This window comes from Pipistrellus kuhlii, unplaced genomic scaffold (genome assembly GCF_014108245.1).
Source record: "Pipistrellus kuhlii isolate mPipKuh1 unplaced genomic scaffold, mPipKuh1.p scaffold_m20_p_7, whole genome shotgun sequence".
Classification (NCBI taxonomy): Eukaryota; Metazoa; Chordata; class Mammalia; order Chiroptera; family Vespertilionidae; genus Pipistrellus; species Pipistrellus kuhlii.
In genome coordinates, this window is record NW_023425573.1 from 30,948,399 (window position 1) to 30,970,309 (window position 21,911).

A 21,911-nucleotide genomic window follows, 5' to 3' on the forward strand; every position below is an offset into this window, starting at 1 on the left:
GCGGACTGAAAGGTCCCGGGTTTGATTCCGGTCAAGGGCATGTACTTTGCTTGAAGGGGGTGTGCAAGAGGCAGCTGATGGATGTTTCTCTCTCATCAATGTTTCTAACTCTCTATCCCTCTCTCTTCCTCTCTGTAAAAAAATCAATAAAAATATATTTAAAAAAATAAAGCCTATTAATTAAAAAAAAAAACTTAGCCACTTAAAATAATAAAAAAAAAAAGGGTAGTATGCTGAAAATCTTTTGGCTCAGTGGATAGAGCATCGGTCTTCGGACTGAGGGTTCCCAGGTTCAATTCTAATCAAGGGCATGTCCATTGGTGGTTGTGGGCACATCGCCAGTGAGGAGTGTGCAGGAGGAGGCTAGTCAATGTTTCTCTCTCATTGATGTTTCTAGCTCTCTATATCTCTCCCTTCCTCTCTGTAAAAAAATCAATAAAATACATTAAAAAAATAAGGGTAGTATTTAGTAATGTATGCATGTGTGTGGGCATCTTCTCATCAAGCATTAAATGGGGCCAGAAAGAATGCACCAAAAACTGCTACCATTTGGATTCAAAGGTGAACAAGATAGTCACAGTCCAGTACCTTCCAGAGGTGGGAAAACTCCTTTATAAGTTCCTGGATACTTTGAATTTTCATAATCAATGTGAAGTTGGCAAAGAGTTTCATTTTTTTTTTTTTTTAATTTCGGGTTTAGGTGTCAATGTAAGAAACATTCAAACCTATAGAGAATTTTTGTGAGTTTATTTGAGCCGAACTGTCCACAATTGCTGGGAAGCAAAATCTCAATGGATTGAGAAAATGTTCCAGAGAATGGCAGTTTCGCACCCTATTTTATACATTATAATAAAAAGAGAAGACAAAAGTGGTTCACATGAAATCCATTGGTAATAGATAAGGGAGGCAAGAGAAAGCAAAGCAGGAGAAATCTCTGGGATTGGATAAAAAATCTAATAACAGACATATTTTTTTCACTAGGTAGGTGCAGGATAATTAACAGTCAACAATTAACACAGTAAGGAGAGGATTTGTGGTCTTGCTCGGTAGCAGCACCTGTTTTGAGGGGTCTGGAAAAGAAATCACTTTGACATCCCAAAACGTATGTTATCCTAGATGCAAAGAGGAAAAGTTTAAGGTGAAAATTTACCTTCATCAGGGAAGAGTCTATCTAGCCTAGGACATGATTACCCACCATAAACTGATTTTAGTTAAAAAGTATTAATCTCAGACCATCCTTTGTGGTTATTTTAGGTTTCTGAGTTTGTAAGGCCAGCATGCAGGCCTGCCTTGAGCTTTTCAGGTTTAGTATGCGGCCCTTTTTCGTCCACATAGAGGAAGGAGTACTTTTTTGTTAATTTTTGAAAGGGATAGATTGATAAGAGAGAAACATCAATGGACTGTCTCCTATAGGGCCCCCCTGGGGATGAGCCCTACACTGCCCTGAGATGGAATCAATTCATGGGAGGATATTCAACCAACTGAGCCACACCGCTGGGAGGGGGCTGGTGTTATATATGCATTTTCTATAAGAAAACTCATTGGTCAGCGCTACCTGAATCCCAAGGGAGGAGGATGGGGGTGTGCGGTTCTGGGTCCTGGAACCTTCCATCCAGGACCCAGTGGTCCCTCCCGCACGCGGGGGTCGCGCAGAGCCCCTCCTCTGCACCCCCGTGAGGGGCCTCGGGGCGGCTAGCGCGCGGCCCAGCGTTTCTCTGACCCCCAGCGACACGTGCTGACCCCGTGACCCCCCGTTTTTCTAAGCGCATCCGGTGCACTCTAGGAGACCCGCCAGTCCGCTGGACCGCGTTCTTCACTCCTCCCAGGCCCCCGCCAGACCGGACCCGGCCGAAAGGACGACCAGGCCTACAGGGGATTAGGAACCTCCTCTCCCTCAACGCTCCTACAGCGAACGGTCCCCAACCTCGCTTCCCCCTAGGTGCTGCCCGCACCACTCCGGCCGGAAGCCAGGGGGCGGATCCCGCCGGTGGCCGCCCCACCTGCTGACCAATCCTGAAGCGCAGCTCATTAATAGTGAGCGTGCCGGCCCCGCCCTCTCCTTCTCGCGGCTCCGCCCGCCTGCGCAGACCCAGAGCGCGGCCGCGGACGAAGATGGCGACTGCCATGTACTTGGAGCACTACCTGGACAGTAAGCGCTCCCCCCACCCGCGTTTCCCCCGGGCCGTCGCCCATGCGGGGGCCTCTCCGCCATTTCCCTCCCGCACGCTAAGAGCCGCGTGCGGATCCCGGGTTTGTGGGGCCTGTGGGACGGCCCAGGGGCGGCGGAGGCGGACGCGGATCGGGCGGGTACAAGGGTGGGAAGCGCGCGGGGGGTGCGGCGCCGGGTCCACCGACACCACCGCGCCAATTCTAGGTGCGTCACGGCGGGGCGGGGCTAGTGTGCGGTCCCACCCCCTCAGCTAGGCCCGGCTCTCCTGATAGGCCACGCCCTCACCAACCGGCCACGCCCCACATAAAACCACGCCCCGTCGAGTTCTAGCCTCCCCGAGTAGGCCCCGCCCTCCGCAGTCTGGTCTTGGTCTCTGGCCTCGCCCTTACTTGATTTGGGCCTGCCTCCCCCCAACTCAGGCCCCAAGATGGTGGTGAGCCCCAACCCCCTTGAATGCTGAACCGGGCCTGGCGGGCTCCGGGCCTGGGGGTTCATGGAGTCGTTTCAGGGCACTGAGCCTCAGGTTGTGTATCTGGAAAATGGGTAGGCGATGCTGGCCTGGAGGGTCTCCCAAGATGCCTGCCTTTTCGAGGGACTGATTATGTGTTCAGAACTGATATCCATGAGGCTCCTCCAGCAGTCATCCTTCTGTCTATCTGTAGCTCAGGGTGGACCTCCCGACCAGATTGGTTATTCCCGCTTTTCACGGAGGCTGAGTAGATCAAGGTCACATACATTTTGGGATTGTCTGCCTCTGGCTGGGGCATGGGACATCTTGCTGCACTGGTGATATGGTCACTCAGGCCTGGGCGCCCCAGGAGTTGCTGGAAGGAGACAGTGGGGATCAGCTCTCCCCAAGAAGGGGTTACCCAATTTTGGTCATTAGTTCTGCTCTCCTGGCCCATCCTAAGCGCAGGTCAGGTGGGAGAGCACTGGAGGGGAGCCCTCTCTTCATTGTCACTAGAGAGATCTGCACTCGGGTGCCTGCTTGGGAGCACTGGGGATTGCCCTTTCTGCCTCACCATCTGCCCAGTGCCCCCTAGGGTAGGGTCTGAGGAACCTGAACAGGAAGTCTGGAAAAGGAGGCATCTGCTACTTTTTTTGTTTTGTTAATTCTCACCTGAGGGTATTTTTTTCCATTGATTTTTAGAGAGAGTGGAAGGGTGAGGGAGGGACATAGGGAGAGAAACAGCGATGTGAGAGACACATTGATTGGTTGCCTCCCACACGTGCCCCAACCAGGGCTGGGGATTTAGCCTGCAACCAAGGTATATGCTCTTTCTTCTTCTTCTTCTTCTTCTTCTTCTTCTTCTTCTTCCTTCTTCCTTCTTCCTTCTCCCTTCTCCCTTCTCCCTTCTCCCTTCTCCCTTCTCCCTTCTCCCTTCTCCCTTCTCCCTTCTCCCTTCTCCCTTCTCCCTTCTCCCTCCTCCTCCTCCTCCTCCTCCTCCTCCTTTTTTCTTTAATTTCTTTATTGATTAAGGTATCACATATTTGTCCTCAACTCCCCCTTCCAATCCGTCACACCTCCCCACTCATGCTCCCACCCCCCTATTGTCCTTGACCACTGGTTAGGCTCATATGTATGCACACAAATCCTTTGGTATATGCTCTTGACTGGAATTGAACATGGGACTCTTCAGTCCGCAGGCAGACACTCTATCCACTGATCCAAACTGGCTAGGGCACTTGCTTGCTTCTTGAGCATGTCCTGTGTTCCAGGAAAGCAGACATGATTTCCATTTTCCTGGAACTTTCTGTCACATAGGCAGACAGATTATTTTTAAAGTTTTTAGAAAATTAAAGGCCACAAAGAGGCCCCATAAGTCTCAAGAGCAGGGAGTGGCCTGTTCTGCAGAATCCTGCAGAGCAGGGAGGTCTGGGGAGGGCATGGTGAGCCCTGAGGCTGTGGGGAGTTCTCATGGCTCTCTGGGGAGCCAGGAGCACTGGGGCTTTAAGCAGCAGCTTCTAAAGATTAGATTGAGCTCTTGAAATGATCACTGGCACATGGGGAGAGTAGAGGGTGGCCAGGACTGGACACAGGAGTCCAGTCAGGACCTGTTGTGGCTGTGTAGGTGTGTGGACCATTGGCCTGAACTATGAGGATGGCAGCACAAACAGGTTAGCAGCTTTGCATGGGATCCTCCACCTGTGAGGTTAAGCATGTCCTGTTTAACCTTAAGTAAATAAACTTGAGTGAAATTAGAAGTTCAGTACCTCAGTGGGTACTCGCCCATTTCACATGCTCAGTAGCCCAGTGTGTCCAATGCCCACATTTTTGGACAGCGTAGAGAACGCTTTCATCCTTGGATAAAGTTCTTTTTCTTTTTTCTTTTTTTTAAATATATTTTTATTGATTTTTTTAGAGAAGAGGAGAGAGGAATAGAGAGTTAGAAATATCGATGAGAGAAAATCATCAATCAGCTGCCTCTTGCACACCCCCTACTGGGGATGTGCCCGCAATCAAGGTACATGCCCTTGACCGGAATTGAACCCAGGACCTTTCAGTCCACAGGCTGACGCTCTGTCCACTGAGCCAAACCAGTTTTGGCTCATCCTTGGATAAAATTCTACCAGCAGTACTGGTTTGTACTACCCAGTGCAGATTTCAGAGTAAGGTGGGGAAAGATCAAAGAAGACCCTGGGGTTGGACTGGGTGGCTGTGGTGGGGTAATCTAGACTGGAGGGTTTGGGGTGGGAGTCAAGAGACCATCTTTCTTGCCTCTGCTCACAACTGGGTTCTACTTTTTTTTTTTTTTTAATATATTGAAATATTTTATTGATTTTTCACAGAGAAGAAGAGAGAGGGACAGAGAGTTAGAAACATTGATGAGAGAGAAACATCGATCAGCTGCCTCTTTCACAGGCCCCACTGGGGATGTGCCCACAACCAAGGTACATGCCCTTGCCCGGAATCGAACCCGGGACCTTTCAGTCCGCAGGCCAACGCTCTATCCACTGAGCCAAACCGGTCCCGGCTCGCAACTGGTTTCTGAATTCACCTGTGGCTTCTCCAGCGTTTGGCAACTGCGGAAGTGTCGGCCTTGTATCAGTGTTTGGTACTCACAAGCCACTAAAAGAGGGTATCTTAATCCTTGTCCTCTTCAAACTCTAGCAGAAAGAGAAGACAAAGTGGGCTTACTATCTGTCGACTTCAGGGTAAAAGCCTAGCAGGTAGATTTGTGTGCCTCTCCTGAGAAGTACATGTCCTTGTGTTTCAGGTATCGAGAACCTTCCTTGTGAACTTCAGAGGAACTTCCAGCTGATGCGTGAGCTGGACCAGAGGACAGAAGGTGGGCTCAGGCCTTCAGTACATCTGGGGAGAGGAGGCACCAGGATCCTGGGATGGCACTGGGTGACTAGCCTTTGCAGTGGGGCTGTGTGGCCTAGATCTAGGCTATGGCTTCTGATAGTGTCTAGAGAGAGTTTCTGATACTTTAAACCAGACTTAGTTCCTTGTATTCTTTTCTTCTTTTTTAAAAAATATATTTTAGCCAAAACCAGTGTGGCTCAGTGGTAGAGCGTCATTCTGCGGACTGAAGGGTCCCAGGTTCGATTCCGGTCAAGGGCATGTACCTTGATTGCGGGCACATCCCCGGTAGAGGGTGTGCAGGAGGCGGCTGGTCGATGTTTCTCTCACATCGATGTTTCTAGCTCTCTCTCTCTCTCCCTTCCTCCTCTCTGTAAAAATATCAATAAAATATATTTAAAATATATATATATATTATTGATTTTTACAGAGAGAAAGGGAGAGGGATAGAGAGCCAGAAACATCGATGAGAGAGAAACATCTTTCAGCCGCCTCCTGCACACCCCACACTGGGGATGTGCCCGCAACCAATGTACATGCCCTCGACCGGAATCGAACCTGGGACCCCTCAGTACACAGGCCAATGGTCTGTCCACTGAGCCAAACCGGTTTCGGCAGTTCCTTGGATTCTTACACTTTTTCAAAACAGATCTGTAAGGATCATCCTTTCCATACCGTCAAAATATGTTACCTTTTCTTTCTTTTAAAAGACTTTCTAATTTCAAACTGTTTATGCATAGTTTAAAAAGTTAGCTAGAACTTCTTTTTTAAAAAAAAAGTATTTTTATTGATTTCAGAGAGGAAGAGAGGAGAGAGAGATAAAAACATCAATGACGAGAGAGAATCATTGATTGGCTGCCTTCTGCATGCTCCCCACTGGGGACTGAGCGTGAAAAACACACATGTGCTCTGACCAGGAAATGAACCATGACTTCCTGGTTCATAAGTCAACGCTCAACCACTGAACCACACTGGCTGGGCTACATTTTTTGAATTGTAGTTTTTCTTGGAATCTGTGTTACCACCCTCTGGGGCCACCACCCTGAATCCCACCTGCAACAGGTGTTTCCCACCTCTAAACCAGAGTTAAGAGTTGTGTCTGTCCCACCTGGATGCTTATGAGCCACACAGCATGTCCTTTGTCCCTTTTCTTGCTTATGGTCACCTTTTGTGGATTAATAGGTAGTGTTCTGTGAACCAGCAGCTAGTTCTTTAGGTTGCTGGAGCAGAGCTATTTATTCGTATGAGGACTGGACATTTGGGTTGTTTCTTGTTCTGAAGTTATGGATGTTTTCCCATGTGTATCCTGGCATCTAAATCTTTAGGGTGGGTACCTAAGAGTAGTATGCTGGTCTTAGGTAAGCTGAGCACACACTTCATTGTTCCGATGGGGACTTTTACGAGTCAGAGCAGGCATGATGCATGCTCCTGGGACAGCAGTCATATGCAGAACTGTCCTGGGCACCTTGCCCTGGCCGGAGCCTCCGAGGTGCCACACTGTCTGTAGACACACTACACTGCCTGTGGACATGTTGCCTGTGGAGTGCTGTGCCCTTGTGTCCCCACCTACAGTACTCCGGGGTGCTTGTCAGTCACTTGCCGACACTTGATGTTGTCAGGCTTCATTTGTTGCCAGTCTGTCAACGTGAGCCTGTTCTGGCATCTCCTGCAGGGACTAGCTTTCAGCCATTTCTCTATTAGATAAGAAAGCGGAGATTGACATCCTGGCTGCGGAGTACATCTCCACAGTGAAGACTCTGTCCCCAGAGCAGCGGGTAGAGCATCTGCAGAAGATCCAGAGCGCCTACAGCAAGTGCAAGGAGTATAGCGATGACAAGGTGCAGCTGGCCATGCAAACCTACGAGATGGTGAGAGACTGGGTGGTGGGGTGGGGGCTGCGGGTTGGGGGTGGGGAAGAGCTGCTCAGGGATCCCAAGGCCAGGGTCAGCTGGGGGCTGAGGACAGTTTAGACTCTGGCGGAGTGATGCTTCCAGAGGAGGTGCAAATGGGGGGTGTCATTCACCCCAGACTGTGAATGCTTCTTGTTTTCTCTGCTCTTTTGCTTATTTATTTAGCTGGGGAAACAGTCCGTTGTTATAAATAGATTTTTTAATAAATTTTTTTCAAAAGGAAGTCATGTTTGCTTTTTTATTTTTAAAAAAATATATTTTACTGATTTTTTTTTTACAGAGAGGAAGGGAGAGAGATAGAGAATTAGAAACATTGATGAGAGAGAAACATCGATCAGCTGCCTCCTGCACACCCCCTACTGGGGATGTGCCCACAACCAAGGTACATGCCCTTGACTGGAATCGAACCTGGGACCCTTCAGTCTGCAGGCCGACGCTCTATCCACTGAGCCAAACCGGTTAGGGCTTAATCAATTTTTTGGTCATCTTTAGAAAAACTCCTAGAATTTGTGTCCTGTTTCCTCTCAAGTAAGCTTCTTCTTCTTCTTTTTTTTTTTTCTCTCTCTGATAAGAGTTTAATCTCCAAAATTTACAGGGAATTGATAAACTTAACAAAAGGAAGATAAATAATACAATATAAAATGGGTAAAAGACCTAAGTAGACACTTTTCAAAAGTGGATATACAGAACACCAAGAGACACATGAAAACATGCTCTAAGTCACTAATCATCTGAGAGATGCAAATCAAAATGACAATGTGGTACCATTTCATACCTGTCAGAATGGCTATCATCAACAAATCAACAAAGGATAGGCATTGGCAAGGATGTGGAGAAAAAGGAACCCTCGTGCACTGCTAGTAGGAATGCAGACTGGTGCAGCCACATTCACAACAGCATGGATGGAGCTGGAGATTATTATGTTAAGTGAAATAAGCCAGTTGGAGAAAGATAGATATCGCACAACCTCACTCATTTGTGTACTTGTTACACCCAGACTTCATGATCCCCAAGGACCACCAGGGAGCCGAGTCCGATGCAATAAACAAAAGAGCTTTTTCCATGCTAGCATGGGCTCTGTCCCACTCACGCAGGCAGCATGGCGGAAGAGAGTCAAGTAAGCTTCTTCACTCAGAGCTCTTGCGGTGGCCTGGAGTCCTTTTTCCATGAGGCACATGTCGTATGGCAGATCTCTGTCATCCCTGCAGGCCGTCCCTGACGAACGCCCTTCTCCAAGTCCCCAATCAAGCAACAGCGACTTCATAAAAATCTGAAGTAACTTTTTTGAGAAAGAATACTCTAGAAGGAGACCTTAATGCTTGCATTTGGGATTTTGATGCCCCAAGTGCTATATCTTTGGAGTGTGCAGTCTGCTTTCTGAAATATTGGCTTTGGTCAATTGTCATTGAGTCAGATTTTTACTATGAGGCAAAACGAAGATTGTGATTCATTTCCACATGTGGTAGGTGCTGTCACTCTTCCTGGTGGGCTGTGACTTCAGGATGGGAACAGGCTCGGCCCCTTTTGCTGCCCTGATTGCAGAGCCTTCTCTCCCTTCCAGCTCATCCATAGCCAAAGCACCAGAGGATTTTTATTTTTATTTATTTTTTACTTTTTCCCTCAAACATCCTCAACCCTAGTCCATTGTGTTTCACAGCTCTCTGTCTCATATTGCCGACTCATGGTATTTCCTGAGCAGGACCTATTTGGTTGAGGTGTCAAAAAGGACCGTCTTGTACACACTGACACGGTGGTCTCACTTTAGCAGAACTTGTTAATGGAAGGCTCAGGTAGAGGCTTAGATAGCGCGGAGTGGTTGGCTGGTGCTGGGCTGTTTACTTTCATGTTAAATGTGACTCGATCGTGTGTGCAGGTGGATAAACACATTCGGAGGCTCGATGCAGACCTGGCGCGCTTTGAAGCAGACCTGAAAGACAAGCTGGAGGGTAGCGACTTTGAGAGCTCTGGAGGACGAGGGTTAAAAAGCAAGTCTGTCCATTTTTCTTTATTTTGTTACTTTTAACTATGGAGTTTTAAAGAATTGTCTGATAAAATATGTTAGGAGCCTGTCGGTAAATACCATATTTGGGTAAACCTTGTCCTGCTTTAGAGAATTCAGTGACAGTAATTGAGTCTTCATTGTCTTTCAGAAGGTCGAAGCCAGAAAGAAAAGAGAAGTTCCCGGGGGCGAGGCAGAAGGACCTCAGAAGAAGACACTCCAAAGAAAAAGAAGCACAAAGGAGGGTGAGAGGCCTTTTTCTGTTCTGTTTTTCCCCAAAGAACACCATTAGTAGTTGCTAGATCTAAACATCAGTGACAGCCACCCTTGAGGAAGTGCTTACCATGCTCAGCATGGCTATAGTTAGTTCTGTGGACTTTTCGTGTGTCAGTTTGTCAGTCCCTTAAGCCGCCGAGGTGAGCAGCGTGGTGGGCAGTGCACCTGCGCCTGCCTGGGCCCATGTGCAGGAGCATCAGGCTGGTTCCACAGCCCCTTCTCGGAGCATATGCCTGTGTCTTGAGTGATGTAACAGTGTAATCGGGCTAAGCCTCTGTTTAGTAGCTGCCTATGTATGTTGTTATTTTATATATAAATATATTTTGTATATATTCCTTATTATATGCTTGCATTTATTAAACACATCATTTAACTCGACCTTGAAGGTGTTTCATGTAAAGCTGGCCATCTGACGCCCTCCCCTGTATTGTAGTGTTGCTTTTCAGAAATATTTAGACTAAAGACAATATGGTGAAATGCCAGCTGGCTTTGTGGATATGATTCTGACAGTTATTTTATTGATTTTTCACAGAGAGGAAGAGAGAGGGATAGAGAGTCAGAAATATCAATGAGAGAGAATCATCGATTAGCTGCTTCTTGCACGACCCCCCTGCCCTCCCACTGGGGATGCACTTGCCCTTGACCGGAATCGAACCTGGGACCCTTCAGTCTGCAGGCCGACGCTCTATCCACTGAGCCAGACTGGTTTCAGCGAGTTAGATCTTTTTTAAAAATATATATTTTATTGATTTTTAACAGAGAGGAAAGGAGAGAGATAGAGAGCCAGAAACATCGATGAGAGAGAAACATCGATCAGCTGCCTCCTGCACACCCTCTACTAGGGATGTGCCCGCGACCAAGGTACCCTTCAGTATCCAACCTGGGACCCTCTATCCACTGAGCCAAACAGGTTTCCACTGAAGAGTTAGATCTTGACAAAAAAGGAAAATTTTTGGTTATTAAACCTGGTGTTCAACCTTTCATCTTTTAAAAACACCCAGATGCCAGCCTTTGTATTGTAAAGCACTATAGGAATGTAGAACATGACACAGAACAAACATAGTGTGATGAGTTGCTGTGAGAGGCATGTCCTTTGACATGCCTGTCAGAACCATAACCTCCTCACTCTGCCCAAACCAACATGACCCACATATACAGTATATATGGTATTTGCCCTACTTGTTCTTCATAGTTTTTTTTTTTTACCCCATGAGTATACCCTTGGACATTAAACTTTGAGATGGACTTTATTAAGGAACCAGAGGCTGGATACATGAGAGAAGGCCTTTGCAGCCTCAGCATTTGCCTCGATCCCACAGCTACAGCCCCAGCTTTGTCTGGAACGGACAGTTGTTCTGCTGTTTGGCTGTTCAGTTGATTTGCATATTATGCTTTTATTATTATAGAAGATAATTTACATATAGTAAGATGCTCTCATTTTAAGTATATGGTTTGATATTTTTTCTAAATTATGGAACTATTTGGGCTTTTTGTATCTTTTTGAGTCAGTTTTGGTAATGTGTCTACAAAGATTTGTAGTTTCTTGTAAGTTGTCTGATGTATTGACATCAGGTTGTTTATAATATTATATGATTCTTCTAATGTTGAAGGATTTGTACAGACGTCTGCTCTTTTAGACCTGACATTGGTATTTTATGTCTTCTCTCATTTTGTCTTGATTGAGAACTAGCTTTTGGTTTCATTGATCCCCACCCCCTCCTGTCTTCTTTTGTATTTAGAGAGAGTAGAAGGGAGGGAGGGGGACAGAGAAAGAGGGAGAGAGAAACATTGAGGTGAGAATGGCACATCTATTGGTTGCCTCTGCATGCTCCCTGACTATGTGGGGCTGGGGATTAAACCTGCAACCCACGTACATGCTCTTGACAAGGGATGGAACCCGAGACCCTTCAGTGTGCCAGCCGATACTCGAACCACTGAGCAACACTGGTCATGTCACCCCTCTGTTTTCTATTGCATTTATTTCTGCTCTTATTATTTCCTTCCTACTAAGCTACTTAGATTTACTTTGCTTTAATTGATTTCAGAGAGGGAGAGAGAGAGATAGAAACATCAATGATGAGAGGGAACCATTGATTCTCTTATGTGCCTCCTGCACATTGGACTGAGCCTGCAACCCAGGCACTTGCCCCTGACCAGAATCGAACCTGGGATCCTTTGGTTCGCAGCCAACACTGAGCTAAACCAGCCAGGGCTTTGCTTTTCTTTCTCTAGCTTTTTAAGATAGAAGTAGCTTAGATCTTTGATTTTCAGATCTTCCTTTTCTAACAAGTATTTACAGCTGTACGTTTTCTTCTAATTTCGGTTTTAGCTACATCTCACAAATTTTGATATATATATTTTTAAATTCCATTCAAAATATTTAAAATGTTTCTTGGTGGTTTTTCTTTGACCCAAGCTTATGTGTGAATAGGTTTCTCAGTTTCCAAGTAATTTGGGATTTTCCATGTAACTTTCTGATTTCAATTTATATTTTTGTTACGATCAGAGAACATTTCTGTAATTGAAATATTCTATCTTCTACAATTGATTAAGACTTGTGTTATGGGTTATGGTTTGTCTTGCTAAACATTCCATATCCACTGAAAAGAATATGTATTTTACTGTGTTAGGTGGAGTGTTCTATAAATGTGTATCCAATGGCTAGATTAATAGTGTTGTTCAAGTCTTCTGAATTATTACTGGTGTTCTGTTTAGTTTATGAACTATTGAAAGAGGATTGTTGAAATCTCCAACTCTAATTATAGATTTATCTGTTTCTCCTTTCTGGTCTGTCATTTTTGCTTCATGTATTTTGAAGCTCTGTTATTTGGTTCTACATGAGCATTTAGTTTTAAAAAAAAAGTAATTGACTTCTTTATCATTATGAAATTTGTTTCTTTATTACTTGTAATGTTCTTTGTTTTGAAATCTGCTCTGTCTGCTATTACTACAGCCCTTCCTACTGTCTGATGGTGAGTTTTTGATGGTGTATATTTCCTTTTTCATTCTTTTACTTCCAACATGTGTATGTTTTTGTATGTAGAGTGGGTTTCTTGAAGGCAGCAAGTAGTTGCGTCTTGCTTTTCATCTAATCTGATAATCTCCACCTTTTTGTGCAATATTTAGATTGTTCAGATGTTTACTATAAGAATCTACACACATATTCTTCCTTCCTGCTCCTGTTTTTGGTATTATTTTTACTTCTACATGTGACAAGCTTCACAATATATTAGTGTTATTATTTCAGGTCAAACCATTGATTATCTTAAATAGATTTTAACCCATTGTACGCCATAACGTTCTTTTTGGGGGACTCCAATTACATGTATGTTATTTAGCTTGACGTTTTCCCACAGATCACAGAGGCTCTGCTTAATTTCTTATCTGTGCTCAGTTTAGATAATTTCTATTTCTTTGTCTTCAAGTTCTTTTCCCTTGGTGTCTAATTGAATTTTAGCCTCCTTTAGTGAATCATTCGTTTACTATATTTTCTTCTCAAGTTCTATTTGTTTATTTTTTATTATTTTTATATAGTTATTTTAAAAATATATATATATTTTGTTGATTTTTTATAGAGAGGAAGGGAGAGAGACAGAGAGCTAGAAACATCAATGAGAGAGAAACATCGATCACCTGCCTCTTGCACACCCCCCACTGGGGATGTTCCCACAACCAAGGTATATGCCCTTGACCGGAATCGAACCTGGGATCTTTCAGTACCCAGGCTGAGCCAAACCGGTTTCGGCTTTTATTTAGTTATTTTTAAAAATATATATCTTTATTGATTTCATATAGGAGGAGAGAGGGAGAGAGAGATAGAATCATCAATGATGAGAGGGAACCATCGATTGGCTGCTTCCTGCACACCCACACTGGGTATCAAGCCCGCAACCTGGGCATGTGCCCTGACCGGCAATTGAACCATGAACTCTGGGTTGATGCTCAACCACTGAGCCATACTAGGTGGGCTGTTTCCTTGCCTGGCCATGCTGTCTTCTGGCAAAGCAGGAGCTGTGTGTGGCTTGGAGACAGTTCCTCCTGTAACTCCCACACCCCAGAGCTTGGATGAGCAGCCGCCCCTGCTGGAGGGCTACTTGCAGTGTTTGGGAGGGGCTCCTGTCACTGCCTGGGGAGGGATCTCCCCTACGTCCACGGGAATTAGCTTGGAGGACAGCTCTGGTGTCCAGTCAGCCAGGCTTGTTTGAAGGACAGGCTTGGCAACTTCCTATGTGCTTCCCTCCAGGGGTAGCATGAGCGCCCACCACCCTGAAGCCCCTCCACTCTGGAGCTCCCTCTGGTGAGATTGGAGAGGAGATGGTTCAGGACTAATTCCCAGCCCTGATTGCTGGCGAGTTGGTGACCTTGCCAGGTGCCCGTGCCCTTGAACACAAAGTGACAGGCGAGGGTCAGAGGGCAGCTGAAACATAATCTGCAGGCCTGCTCAGACTGCCGGACCTGTGTGGGTGGGATCCCGCAGGGTGCCTGCTCTGGGTGGGGAGGAGAGGCCCCTTGGGGCGCAAGAGGGTTGACCTGGGTGAGGGTGAGTCCTGGGAGCAGATCCTATGTAGGTGGAGGGACTGAGGCAGGATGGCTTCATGTGCCTAAGTGGGCTGGACCCCGAGGCCGGAAGGGGAATGTGCCTTTGCCCCCACTACCAGTCGGGTATCACAGGGCAGTGTGGTCCCATCTAACTGCTGCTCAACACTGTTGTGTCCCTGCAGGTCGGAGTTCACTGACACTATCCTGTCTGTGCATCCCTCTGATGTGCTGGACATGCCTGTGGACCCCAACGAGCCCACCTACTGCCTCTGCCACCAGGTGTCCTATGGGGAAATGATTGGCTGTGACAATCCAGATGTGAGTGTTGGGCACGCTGTGGTGGGGTTCTGCCGAAAGATGCGGGGCCTTGAGATGGGAAGCTGGACACTGTGGCATCCCCCTTTCCCCCCCATGGAACCCTGGGTAGAGTCCTGTACCAGGTGGGCTGGGCTGGGAAGGGGTGAGGGGATGGTGGGATGGGGAGGGGGCAGACTCTCTGTGTCTGGCACACAGCAAGCCAAGTGCTCACTGCAGCTCTCCCCCTCTCCCCTGCCTCTTTGCAGTGTCCGATCGAGTGGTTTCACTTTGCCTGTGTAGACCTGACCACGAAGCCCAAAGGAAAATGGTCAGTATGGGGCACTGCTCTATCTCCTTCCCGAGAATGAGGTGGGGGTGGCTGGGCCTAGTAACCTTCCCTGCTCTGGCCCCGGGGGGTTTGGGGATCTGGCTGTGTCACACACTGGTTCTGTGAGCCTGGCCAAGTCAATGAGGGTAATTTAAAAATATATATATATTTTATTGGTTTTTTACAGAGAGGAAGAGAGCTAGAAACATTGATGAGAGAGAAAGACGGATTCAGCTGCCTCCTGCACACCTCCCACTGGGGATGTGCCCACAACCAATGTACATGCCCTTGACCGGAATTGAACCTGGGACCTTTCAGTCTGCAGGCTGACGCTCTATCCACTGAGCCAAACCAGTTAGGGCCAATGAGGATCATTTGCCGCCCACTTCACCTGGGGCATCTTCTATTATATTTGCAAAACATCTCCATTTCTGTTGTTCTATATAATGGCCATTCTGACTCTTTTGAGTGAGGTAGAGATAATCCCAAATAAGAATGCGAAATGAGGGATTCTTTTCTGCTGGGGAAGCTTTCAGAGAAGATGAGGAACGCATTATTAAACGAATGGGACCAGGTGGGTGGGCGCCTGACCAGGTGCCTGGTCAGGGACTTACATGCTCTGGACCAGGCGTCTTCAAACTACGGCCCGCGGGCCACATGCGGCCCGCAGAGGAGTCTGATCCGGCCCGCCAGGTTTTTTGGGCAGTGAGCGCAGCCGAGGTGTTACAGTAGGAATTAGTAGTTCATATAGTCCGGCCCTCCAGCTCTCTGAGGGACCGTGATCTGGCCCCCACTTTAAAAAGTTTGAGGACCCCTGCGTCTGGACTGAGCCCATCCTGTTCTTCATCCCGGTATTCAGTTGTCCCTGTGATGCCATTTCAGTAAACACCTGGTTTTGTTTAGTTGTGCTAAAAGAAGGCATGTTCTAGGCCAGTGTTTCCCAAAGTGTGGTACGCGTACCCCCAGGGATACGGGAAGAGTTTGGTGGGGGGTACACATTGCACCGGAGTTTGGTGGGGATATGCACTGCACCGTGCTTGGCTGCTCCTAGTTCTACGTTCTCATGAGTACGAGGGGTACTCAGTGTTACAAAAATTATAGAAGGGGTACACATATGTCAAAAGTTTGGGAAACACTGCTCTAGGCTATAGCTGTGGAGATGTCACCCTCCCAGTTGCTGTAAGTAGACGGGGATAGATGCCCTGAGGACAGTCTGCTTTATTCTGGTCCTCAGTGGATGACAGCAGGGCCGGGTGCGGTACGCAGTGTCTCAGCCTGTGCAGTTGTCCTGGCAGGGGCTCCCTGGCCACCCGGACGCACCAGCAAGTCTGAGAAGTGAGGCAGCAGCCCTGACAGTGCCCTGTGGCGTGGGTGATGGGAATGTGATGGGGTCAGGGCCCTGGCGGATCAGGGCGGCCCTTTGGGCTGGAGGAGGCTGACCCACGGGGCAGGCTTGGCCTGTGATGGCGGGAGCTCCTGAGCAGATGGAAGGGGATGAGGCAGGAGGGGTTTGATTCGGGTTTGATTCTGGACATGTTGTGTTTGTGGAGCTCCTGGTGGAAGTTTCCTAGCAGGCCTTGGAAAACAGTTTTGCCTCTGGGAGAACAGGCAGAGCCCGGAGGCATGGTGGGGACCCAACCCCGCTGTCCTCCTCCTGATTTATTTGGGGTCTTTTTATTTTTATTTCTATATATTTGTATTGATTTCAGAGAGGGAGGGAGAGGGAGAGACAGAAACGTCAGTGATGAGAGAGAATCATTGATTGGCTGCCTCCTGCATGCCCCCCACTGGGGATTGAGCCCACAACCCGGATTTGTGCCCTGACCAGGAATTGAACCAGGACTTCCTGGTTCATAAGTCAATTCTCAACTACTGAGCCACTGTACTGTACTTCTTCGTGGTCTTTTTAGGGATCACCGAGTGTACAGGCTTCTTGGTTGGTGAGATGTGAGCTGATTGCCGTGCTTGTACTGTGTGTGCTGGTGCTGCTTCTTCAGGGCTCAGCCAGGGCATGGGCAGTCGACAGGCAGGGGCCAGGGGCAAGGGTAGGGCCAGGGGTCGGGGAGGACTAGGGCAGGGGCCAGAGGGCAGGGACAGGGGCAAGAGCAGGGACCGAGGCTTCCTCAGGGCCTATTCACTAGTGTAGACCTGGTCTGGGTGATTACTTGGTAATCAGCTGCCTTCTGATAGAGAGCTCAGGAGGGCTGAGGTGGACAGCAGTTTGGACTGGCCTTGTGTCCCTGTGTGCTGCCACGGGCCAGGAGTGACTGAGAAAGCGCTCTGTCTGACTCTGGAACTTGCTTGCGCAGGGTCACCTGACCACAGTCTGCAGGTTGGGCCGGAGCCTGTGGCCTGCCTGGTTGGCGTGCACGTCATCCTACACCCACACTAGGCCACCAGCTCAACAGCAGGTGTTGTCTCTGTTTTGGTCAAGAGGAATGCTCACATCTGAAAAGCAGTTTTGCTGATTGATGTGTATCTATGTGAAAACAGCCATGCTAGGTCGAGCGACTTGCTTAGGAGATTTTTCCTGGGGGGAGAGCTGTGCTCTGTGTTTGTGGGTCTCCCTTCTGGTTCTGGTGCTGTTTCACCGGGAGGCAGGGTCTGGGCTCCCGAGTGCTGGCAGAAATCTGCAGAGGGCTAACTAACTCTGTCTCTCTCATCATAGGTTCTGTCCTCGGTGCGTCCAGGAGAGGAGGAAGAAGAAGTAAGGAAGAGGATGACACCGAGCCCGAAGAGCAAGTTGATACACTCCTTTTATTCACGTTGCAATATTTTACCTTCATCTTAAAGCTACCTTATTTTGAATGATATTTAATAACTCAGTGGCCAGTTGTAATTCTGGATATTTCCTAAAACCAACAAGAACCCACCTGATACCCTGTTTGCACAGAGGAGGGATCTTGCCACAGTGACTTTGTTCTCATGACTTTTTGTACAGACCCAGCACTGAGCACAGCAGTCCCACAAGCCCGAGGACTCCGTGGGCGTGTGCATGCGGTGTGCTGAGTACGGTGGGACGTGCCATCTGGGAGCAGATACTGCCATCACTTTGCAGCTAGAGGTGTGAGCCTTGTGTGGTCTGCAGTTTCCTGGGCTTCCCCTGAGAGCTCACACCACTCTGTGCACACTGGCCACGCTCAGTGCACGGGTGCGTGGTCTGGTGGGCGTTGCCGGAAGGCGCCCTCCCGACTCGGGTGCGCTTGGAGCTCGCGGCTGCACAGGAAGGGCTGCGCCTCCCAGGAGCTCTCCGTGGCTGTGCACTGCCTTTTTACCTGGACTGCCGGTTTTCCCCTGAGGTTTCACTGTCCGCAGTAAACCGTTCTGTATTGGCAGATGGGCTGTAGGTGACCATGACCAGCACCAATGAGAAACAGCGTAACAGACTGGCAGATGTTCCATTTCTCTGGGAATTCCGGATGTTTTTACTGTGAAGATGAAATTATTGTAATTGCATGAAGTCTGTCTGTGAAGTGAATTTAGTCTACCAAGAGCTGATTTTGAACCTGCTTCTGTTACACACTGGGTCAGCACTTTGTCTCCCAGAGGACTACAATTATGTGATGTGATCTGTGAATTTGTGCCACAATAGCAGTTCTGGAATGAAGCTAGGAAACTAGAGTGTACTTTCTGTTTAAGCAGCATTCACCAAACTGGTTTTCAACTGTCTCTTTGGTACTAGCTGGGGACATCGCATATGTCCGGTATGTTGAGATCCACTTGTGATGGTACCCAGAGTGGGGCCTCCGGGAGTGTCCCCGGACTCTCCAAGACCCACCCCGCGGGATTCAGACAAGTTGGGGTTTCTTTTGCCAGAAAAAAAGATCCAAGAGAGAGAATCGAGGTGTGAAATGCCCAGCTTCAGAAGAATCTCTGTGCGGAGCGTCCTCTGGAGCAGCCCACCTGCTTCCTTCCAGTGGCCTCCTGTGCCACATCCTCTCCAAGCCTCGTGCTTCACCACGGAGAGGACATAGGGCAGAGGAACTGGTGAAGCTGCATCCTACACCAGCCTCTCCATGCAAATGAGTTAATATTTGGCAACTGGGAGCAGATATCAGAGGACAGCTGGAGTCCAGCTGGGATCTGTGGCCCTTAGTGGGTCTTACCCTGCACAGAACGTGTCCGACTGCTGTCCTTTCTGGAGCCACTCGAGGGAGCAGGACTTGCTTCCAAATGACTGCTGGCTGGCGGGGGTCACTTCAGCTTGTGTGCTGTGGTTAGGGTAGGGGTCAGCAGCTGCCACAGCCTGTCCCTGCTGGCTTCCAGGCCTGATGCACTGTCTCAGAGCCGATGTCTTCTTGCTGCTCAGGAAGAAGTTGGGGGCGCACCTGTAACTCAGCTGCACTGGAACACGAGGCCCGCTTGTATTTAGCAACTTAGCTTTTACATTACAGGTGTCTAAAGATTGTGAGGGATCAGTTGTGGACATTTTTTCCCCCCCTCTTTTATCAATTTTTGTGGAGAGGATAGGTAAGTACATTAAGTTTGTGATGATTCTTTGGAAGCGAATTTAATATTTGCACTTCATCTTTAAACACACTCACTTGCCACTGGAACACAGTGTGTTTGTGGATGCAGGTTAATGGCTGGCTAGTTTCAATTGGATGAAATGTGGATGGCCTGTTTTCCCGAGGCCATGCTCATTTCCTGAGAATGAGACCAACTTCTGTCTTAAGCTTTTGTTTAAAGTTCAATGTTGTCATTCTGTTTGTCACTGTGCAGCATCCCATGTGTTGACTTTTTGTAAATTTCTGTGCTTACCTGTTTCTAGTGTTTACTTTTGCCAGTGACAATAATACTACCAAAATAATATGCAGACAGCTTTGAAAAAATGGAAATCATGAGCATGATAGGAAGGTCCTCTGGGATGTTTGGAGTATGCCTGAACGCCCTTCCTGACCATTAATACCTTTGGAATCAGGAAGACAAAAGGGTGGCTTTCTGGTTGAGAAAGAATGTCAGGCCACCTGGCTGGCTCTGGCCCTGATGGTTGGAGCACCACAGTGATGTGCTCCCCACAGCTTGGCTGCCCTCGTCCTGGGGGTGGTTCAGGCTGGAACCCAGTCTGTGCCTGCCAGGTCCCATCTCTGATCCTGAGGACAGCTGTGGAGCCAACCCCACCCCTCAGGTTGCAGGGTCTGGGCTGGGCCCAGCAGGTGAGGGTGCGGCCTCCATGGCTGGGGTTTACTGGTAAGGGAAGAGGTATCTTGTTCAGAGTTAGGCAAAACCATTTTTCTTATTCTCAGTGCTATTTTCAGCTAGCAGTTGAGAAACCTTGTTTTCCAACAGGACACATCTACACTAACAGTTTTTTAAGCTGAGCTCTGCATCTCTGGCTGTGCTAGCGGAGCTGTTGGCTGGGCTGAGGCCTGAGTGACTGTCCCCACTGTGCAGGCTGGGCCCTAGGCAGGTGGATGTGAGACTGGACTAGCCAGGGCCCTGGAAGCCGTATGGATGTACAGCCGTGTGTGGTGAGGTGCATGGGGATGCCGGCCAGCATTGTGTCAGTGCTGTTCCAGGGAGCCACACTGCACTTGCCTCCTGTCCTGTCCCTGGCAGCCCTTGGAAGGGGCTGCTTCAAGCAATAACTGTCCACATGCCACAGCCAGGGCCTGCCCCGTCACAGGATTCGGACACTTCTCATGGGCATTCTTGAGTTAAGGTTTTCCTCCATTTTTAGTGAACAGTGATTAGTTGTCATTACCTGTGCTGAGAGGCATTTCAAGTGAGAAGTCTAAAAAATGTTCTCATTCAGGAGACAGTCCTATGAAGTTTCTTCCTTCGTATGTGTTTTGTGGTATTCACTTTTAGCCACATTTCATCCAAAAAGATGATGCAGCTTTAACATGAATGTTACATTTTATTTTCAAGGAATTATTACCTATGTTCCCTTTGTAAAGGAAAGATAATATTGTAAATCTTTTTATTAAATAATGTAAAGATGTATATCTGTATTTTTTGATCATGTTATAGATTATGGATATATTGTTTAATAAATAAAGTATTTTTTTGAACAAACAGTAGAGAATGCATCATTTTGGGAAATGATAAAACTTCAGCATTGTGTCCAGAGGTGGTGACTATATCTTATGTTGAATTTTTTTTTTTGTTAATATATTTTATTGATTTTTCACAGAGAGGAAGAGAGAGGGATAGAGAGTTAGAAACATCGATGAGAGAGAATCATCGACCAGCTGCCTCTTGCACACCCTCCACCGGGGATGTGCCCGCAACCAAGGTACATGCCCTTGCCCGGAATCGAACCCGGGACCTTTCAGTCCGCAGGCCGACGCTCTATCCACTGAGCCAAACCGGTCCCGGCTTATGTTGAATTTTGAAGGGCCAGGTAGAAGTATCTGGGTTGTCCTGTCCCCTCCCTGCCAAGACAGTGATGCAAAGGCAAGCACATTCCTGGCAGGAAGGTGCAGTGGGATGCACTCAACACCCCCAGCTTACCTGTGGGAGTACAGTTTACAGAGACAGGTGGTGACTCCAGCTGCAGCATTGTTGCCAGAGCATGTCTGTACTCTTGGCATGTGGCCAGTGGTCTGGCAAGGACCTGGCTATTCTTGGCAAAGCCATCAGTGCAACTCTGGAATTAGGATTACATGAACACTTGCCATCTGCAGCCTGGCCACAGACCCTCATCGTTGGGACATAGAAGAGTATCTCTCCTGTGGGCATCACTGACCACACGGAACTGGAGATGCCTCAGTAGGACCCCTGGGAGCCAGAGGGTGGGAGAGACCCCTACTCGGCACCAGGACTGCATTGTCAGAAAAGCAGGCAAGTTTAATTCAGGGTGCTGGAGGGCCTAGGGAACAGTAATTGCAGGAAACAGCTACCACCCCTAATCCTGGGGGCGCCAAGGGAGGAAGCTGGAGTTTCTGGATCTGACAGTGTCAGGGAGGGGACTGATTAGGACTCTGCTCTGAGGGGGGCTGGCCTCACAACTGATGGGCAAGTGCTTTTAGGCCAGATTCAGCCACCTGGGGAGTGGGTGCTACCTAGCTTCTGCTGGTGGAGAAGCAGCTTAGGGAGGGGGTGCCCATGGAACTGGGACTCAGACGTCTGGGGCGAGATGT

The 21,911-nt window shown here is 48.1% G+C and overlaps 1 protein-coding gene across 2 annotated transcripts; it reads left to right on the forward strand.

Annotated features, from left to right (window-relative positions):
• The first annotated feature begins 2,018 nt into the window (after positions 1-2,018).
• Positions 2,019-20,844, forward strand: ING5 (inhibitor of growth family member 5). 2 transcript variants are annotated; one of them, XM_036420915.2, is made up of 8 exons: positions 2,019-2,149; positions 5,389-5,460; positions 7,179-7,345; positions 9,261-9,372; positions 9,538-9,631; positions 14,384-14,519; positions 14,715-14,826; positions 17,495-20,844. In XM_036420915.2, the coding sequence occupies exons 1-7, from the start codon at positions 2,113-2,115 to the stop codon at positions 14,796-14,798; spliced, it is 702 nt and encodes a 233-aa protein (XP_036276808.1). In that variant the 5' UTR covers positions 2,019-2,112; the 3' UTR covers positions 14,799-14,826; positions 17,495-20,844. The 2 variants fall into 2 exon arrangements, with proteins under 2 accessions (XP_036276808.1, XP_036276807.1); XM_036420914.2 differs by having other exon boundaries at positions 14,765-14,826.
• Positions 20,845-21,911: the final 1,067 nt, after the last annotated feature.

What these genes read in the sequence shown, in the direction of transcription:
- ING5 (XM_036420914.2), top strand. Translation starts at nt 2,113, where the DNA reads ATGGCGACTGCCATGTACTTGGAGCACTACCTGGACA. An exon ending in CTTGGAGCACTACCTGGACA is followed by an intron (nt 2,150 to 5,388) that starts GTAAGCGCTCCC and finishes CTTGTGTTTCAG; the next exon opens with GTATCGAGAACCTTCCTTGT. An exon ending in TTGGCTGTGACAATCCAGAT is followed by an intron (nt 14,520 to 14,764) that starts GTGAGTGTTGGG and finishes GCCTCTTTGCAG; the next exon opens with TGTCCGATCGAGTGGTTTCA.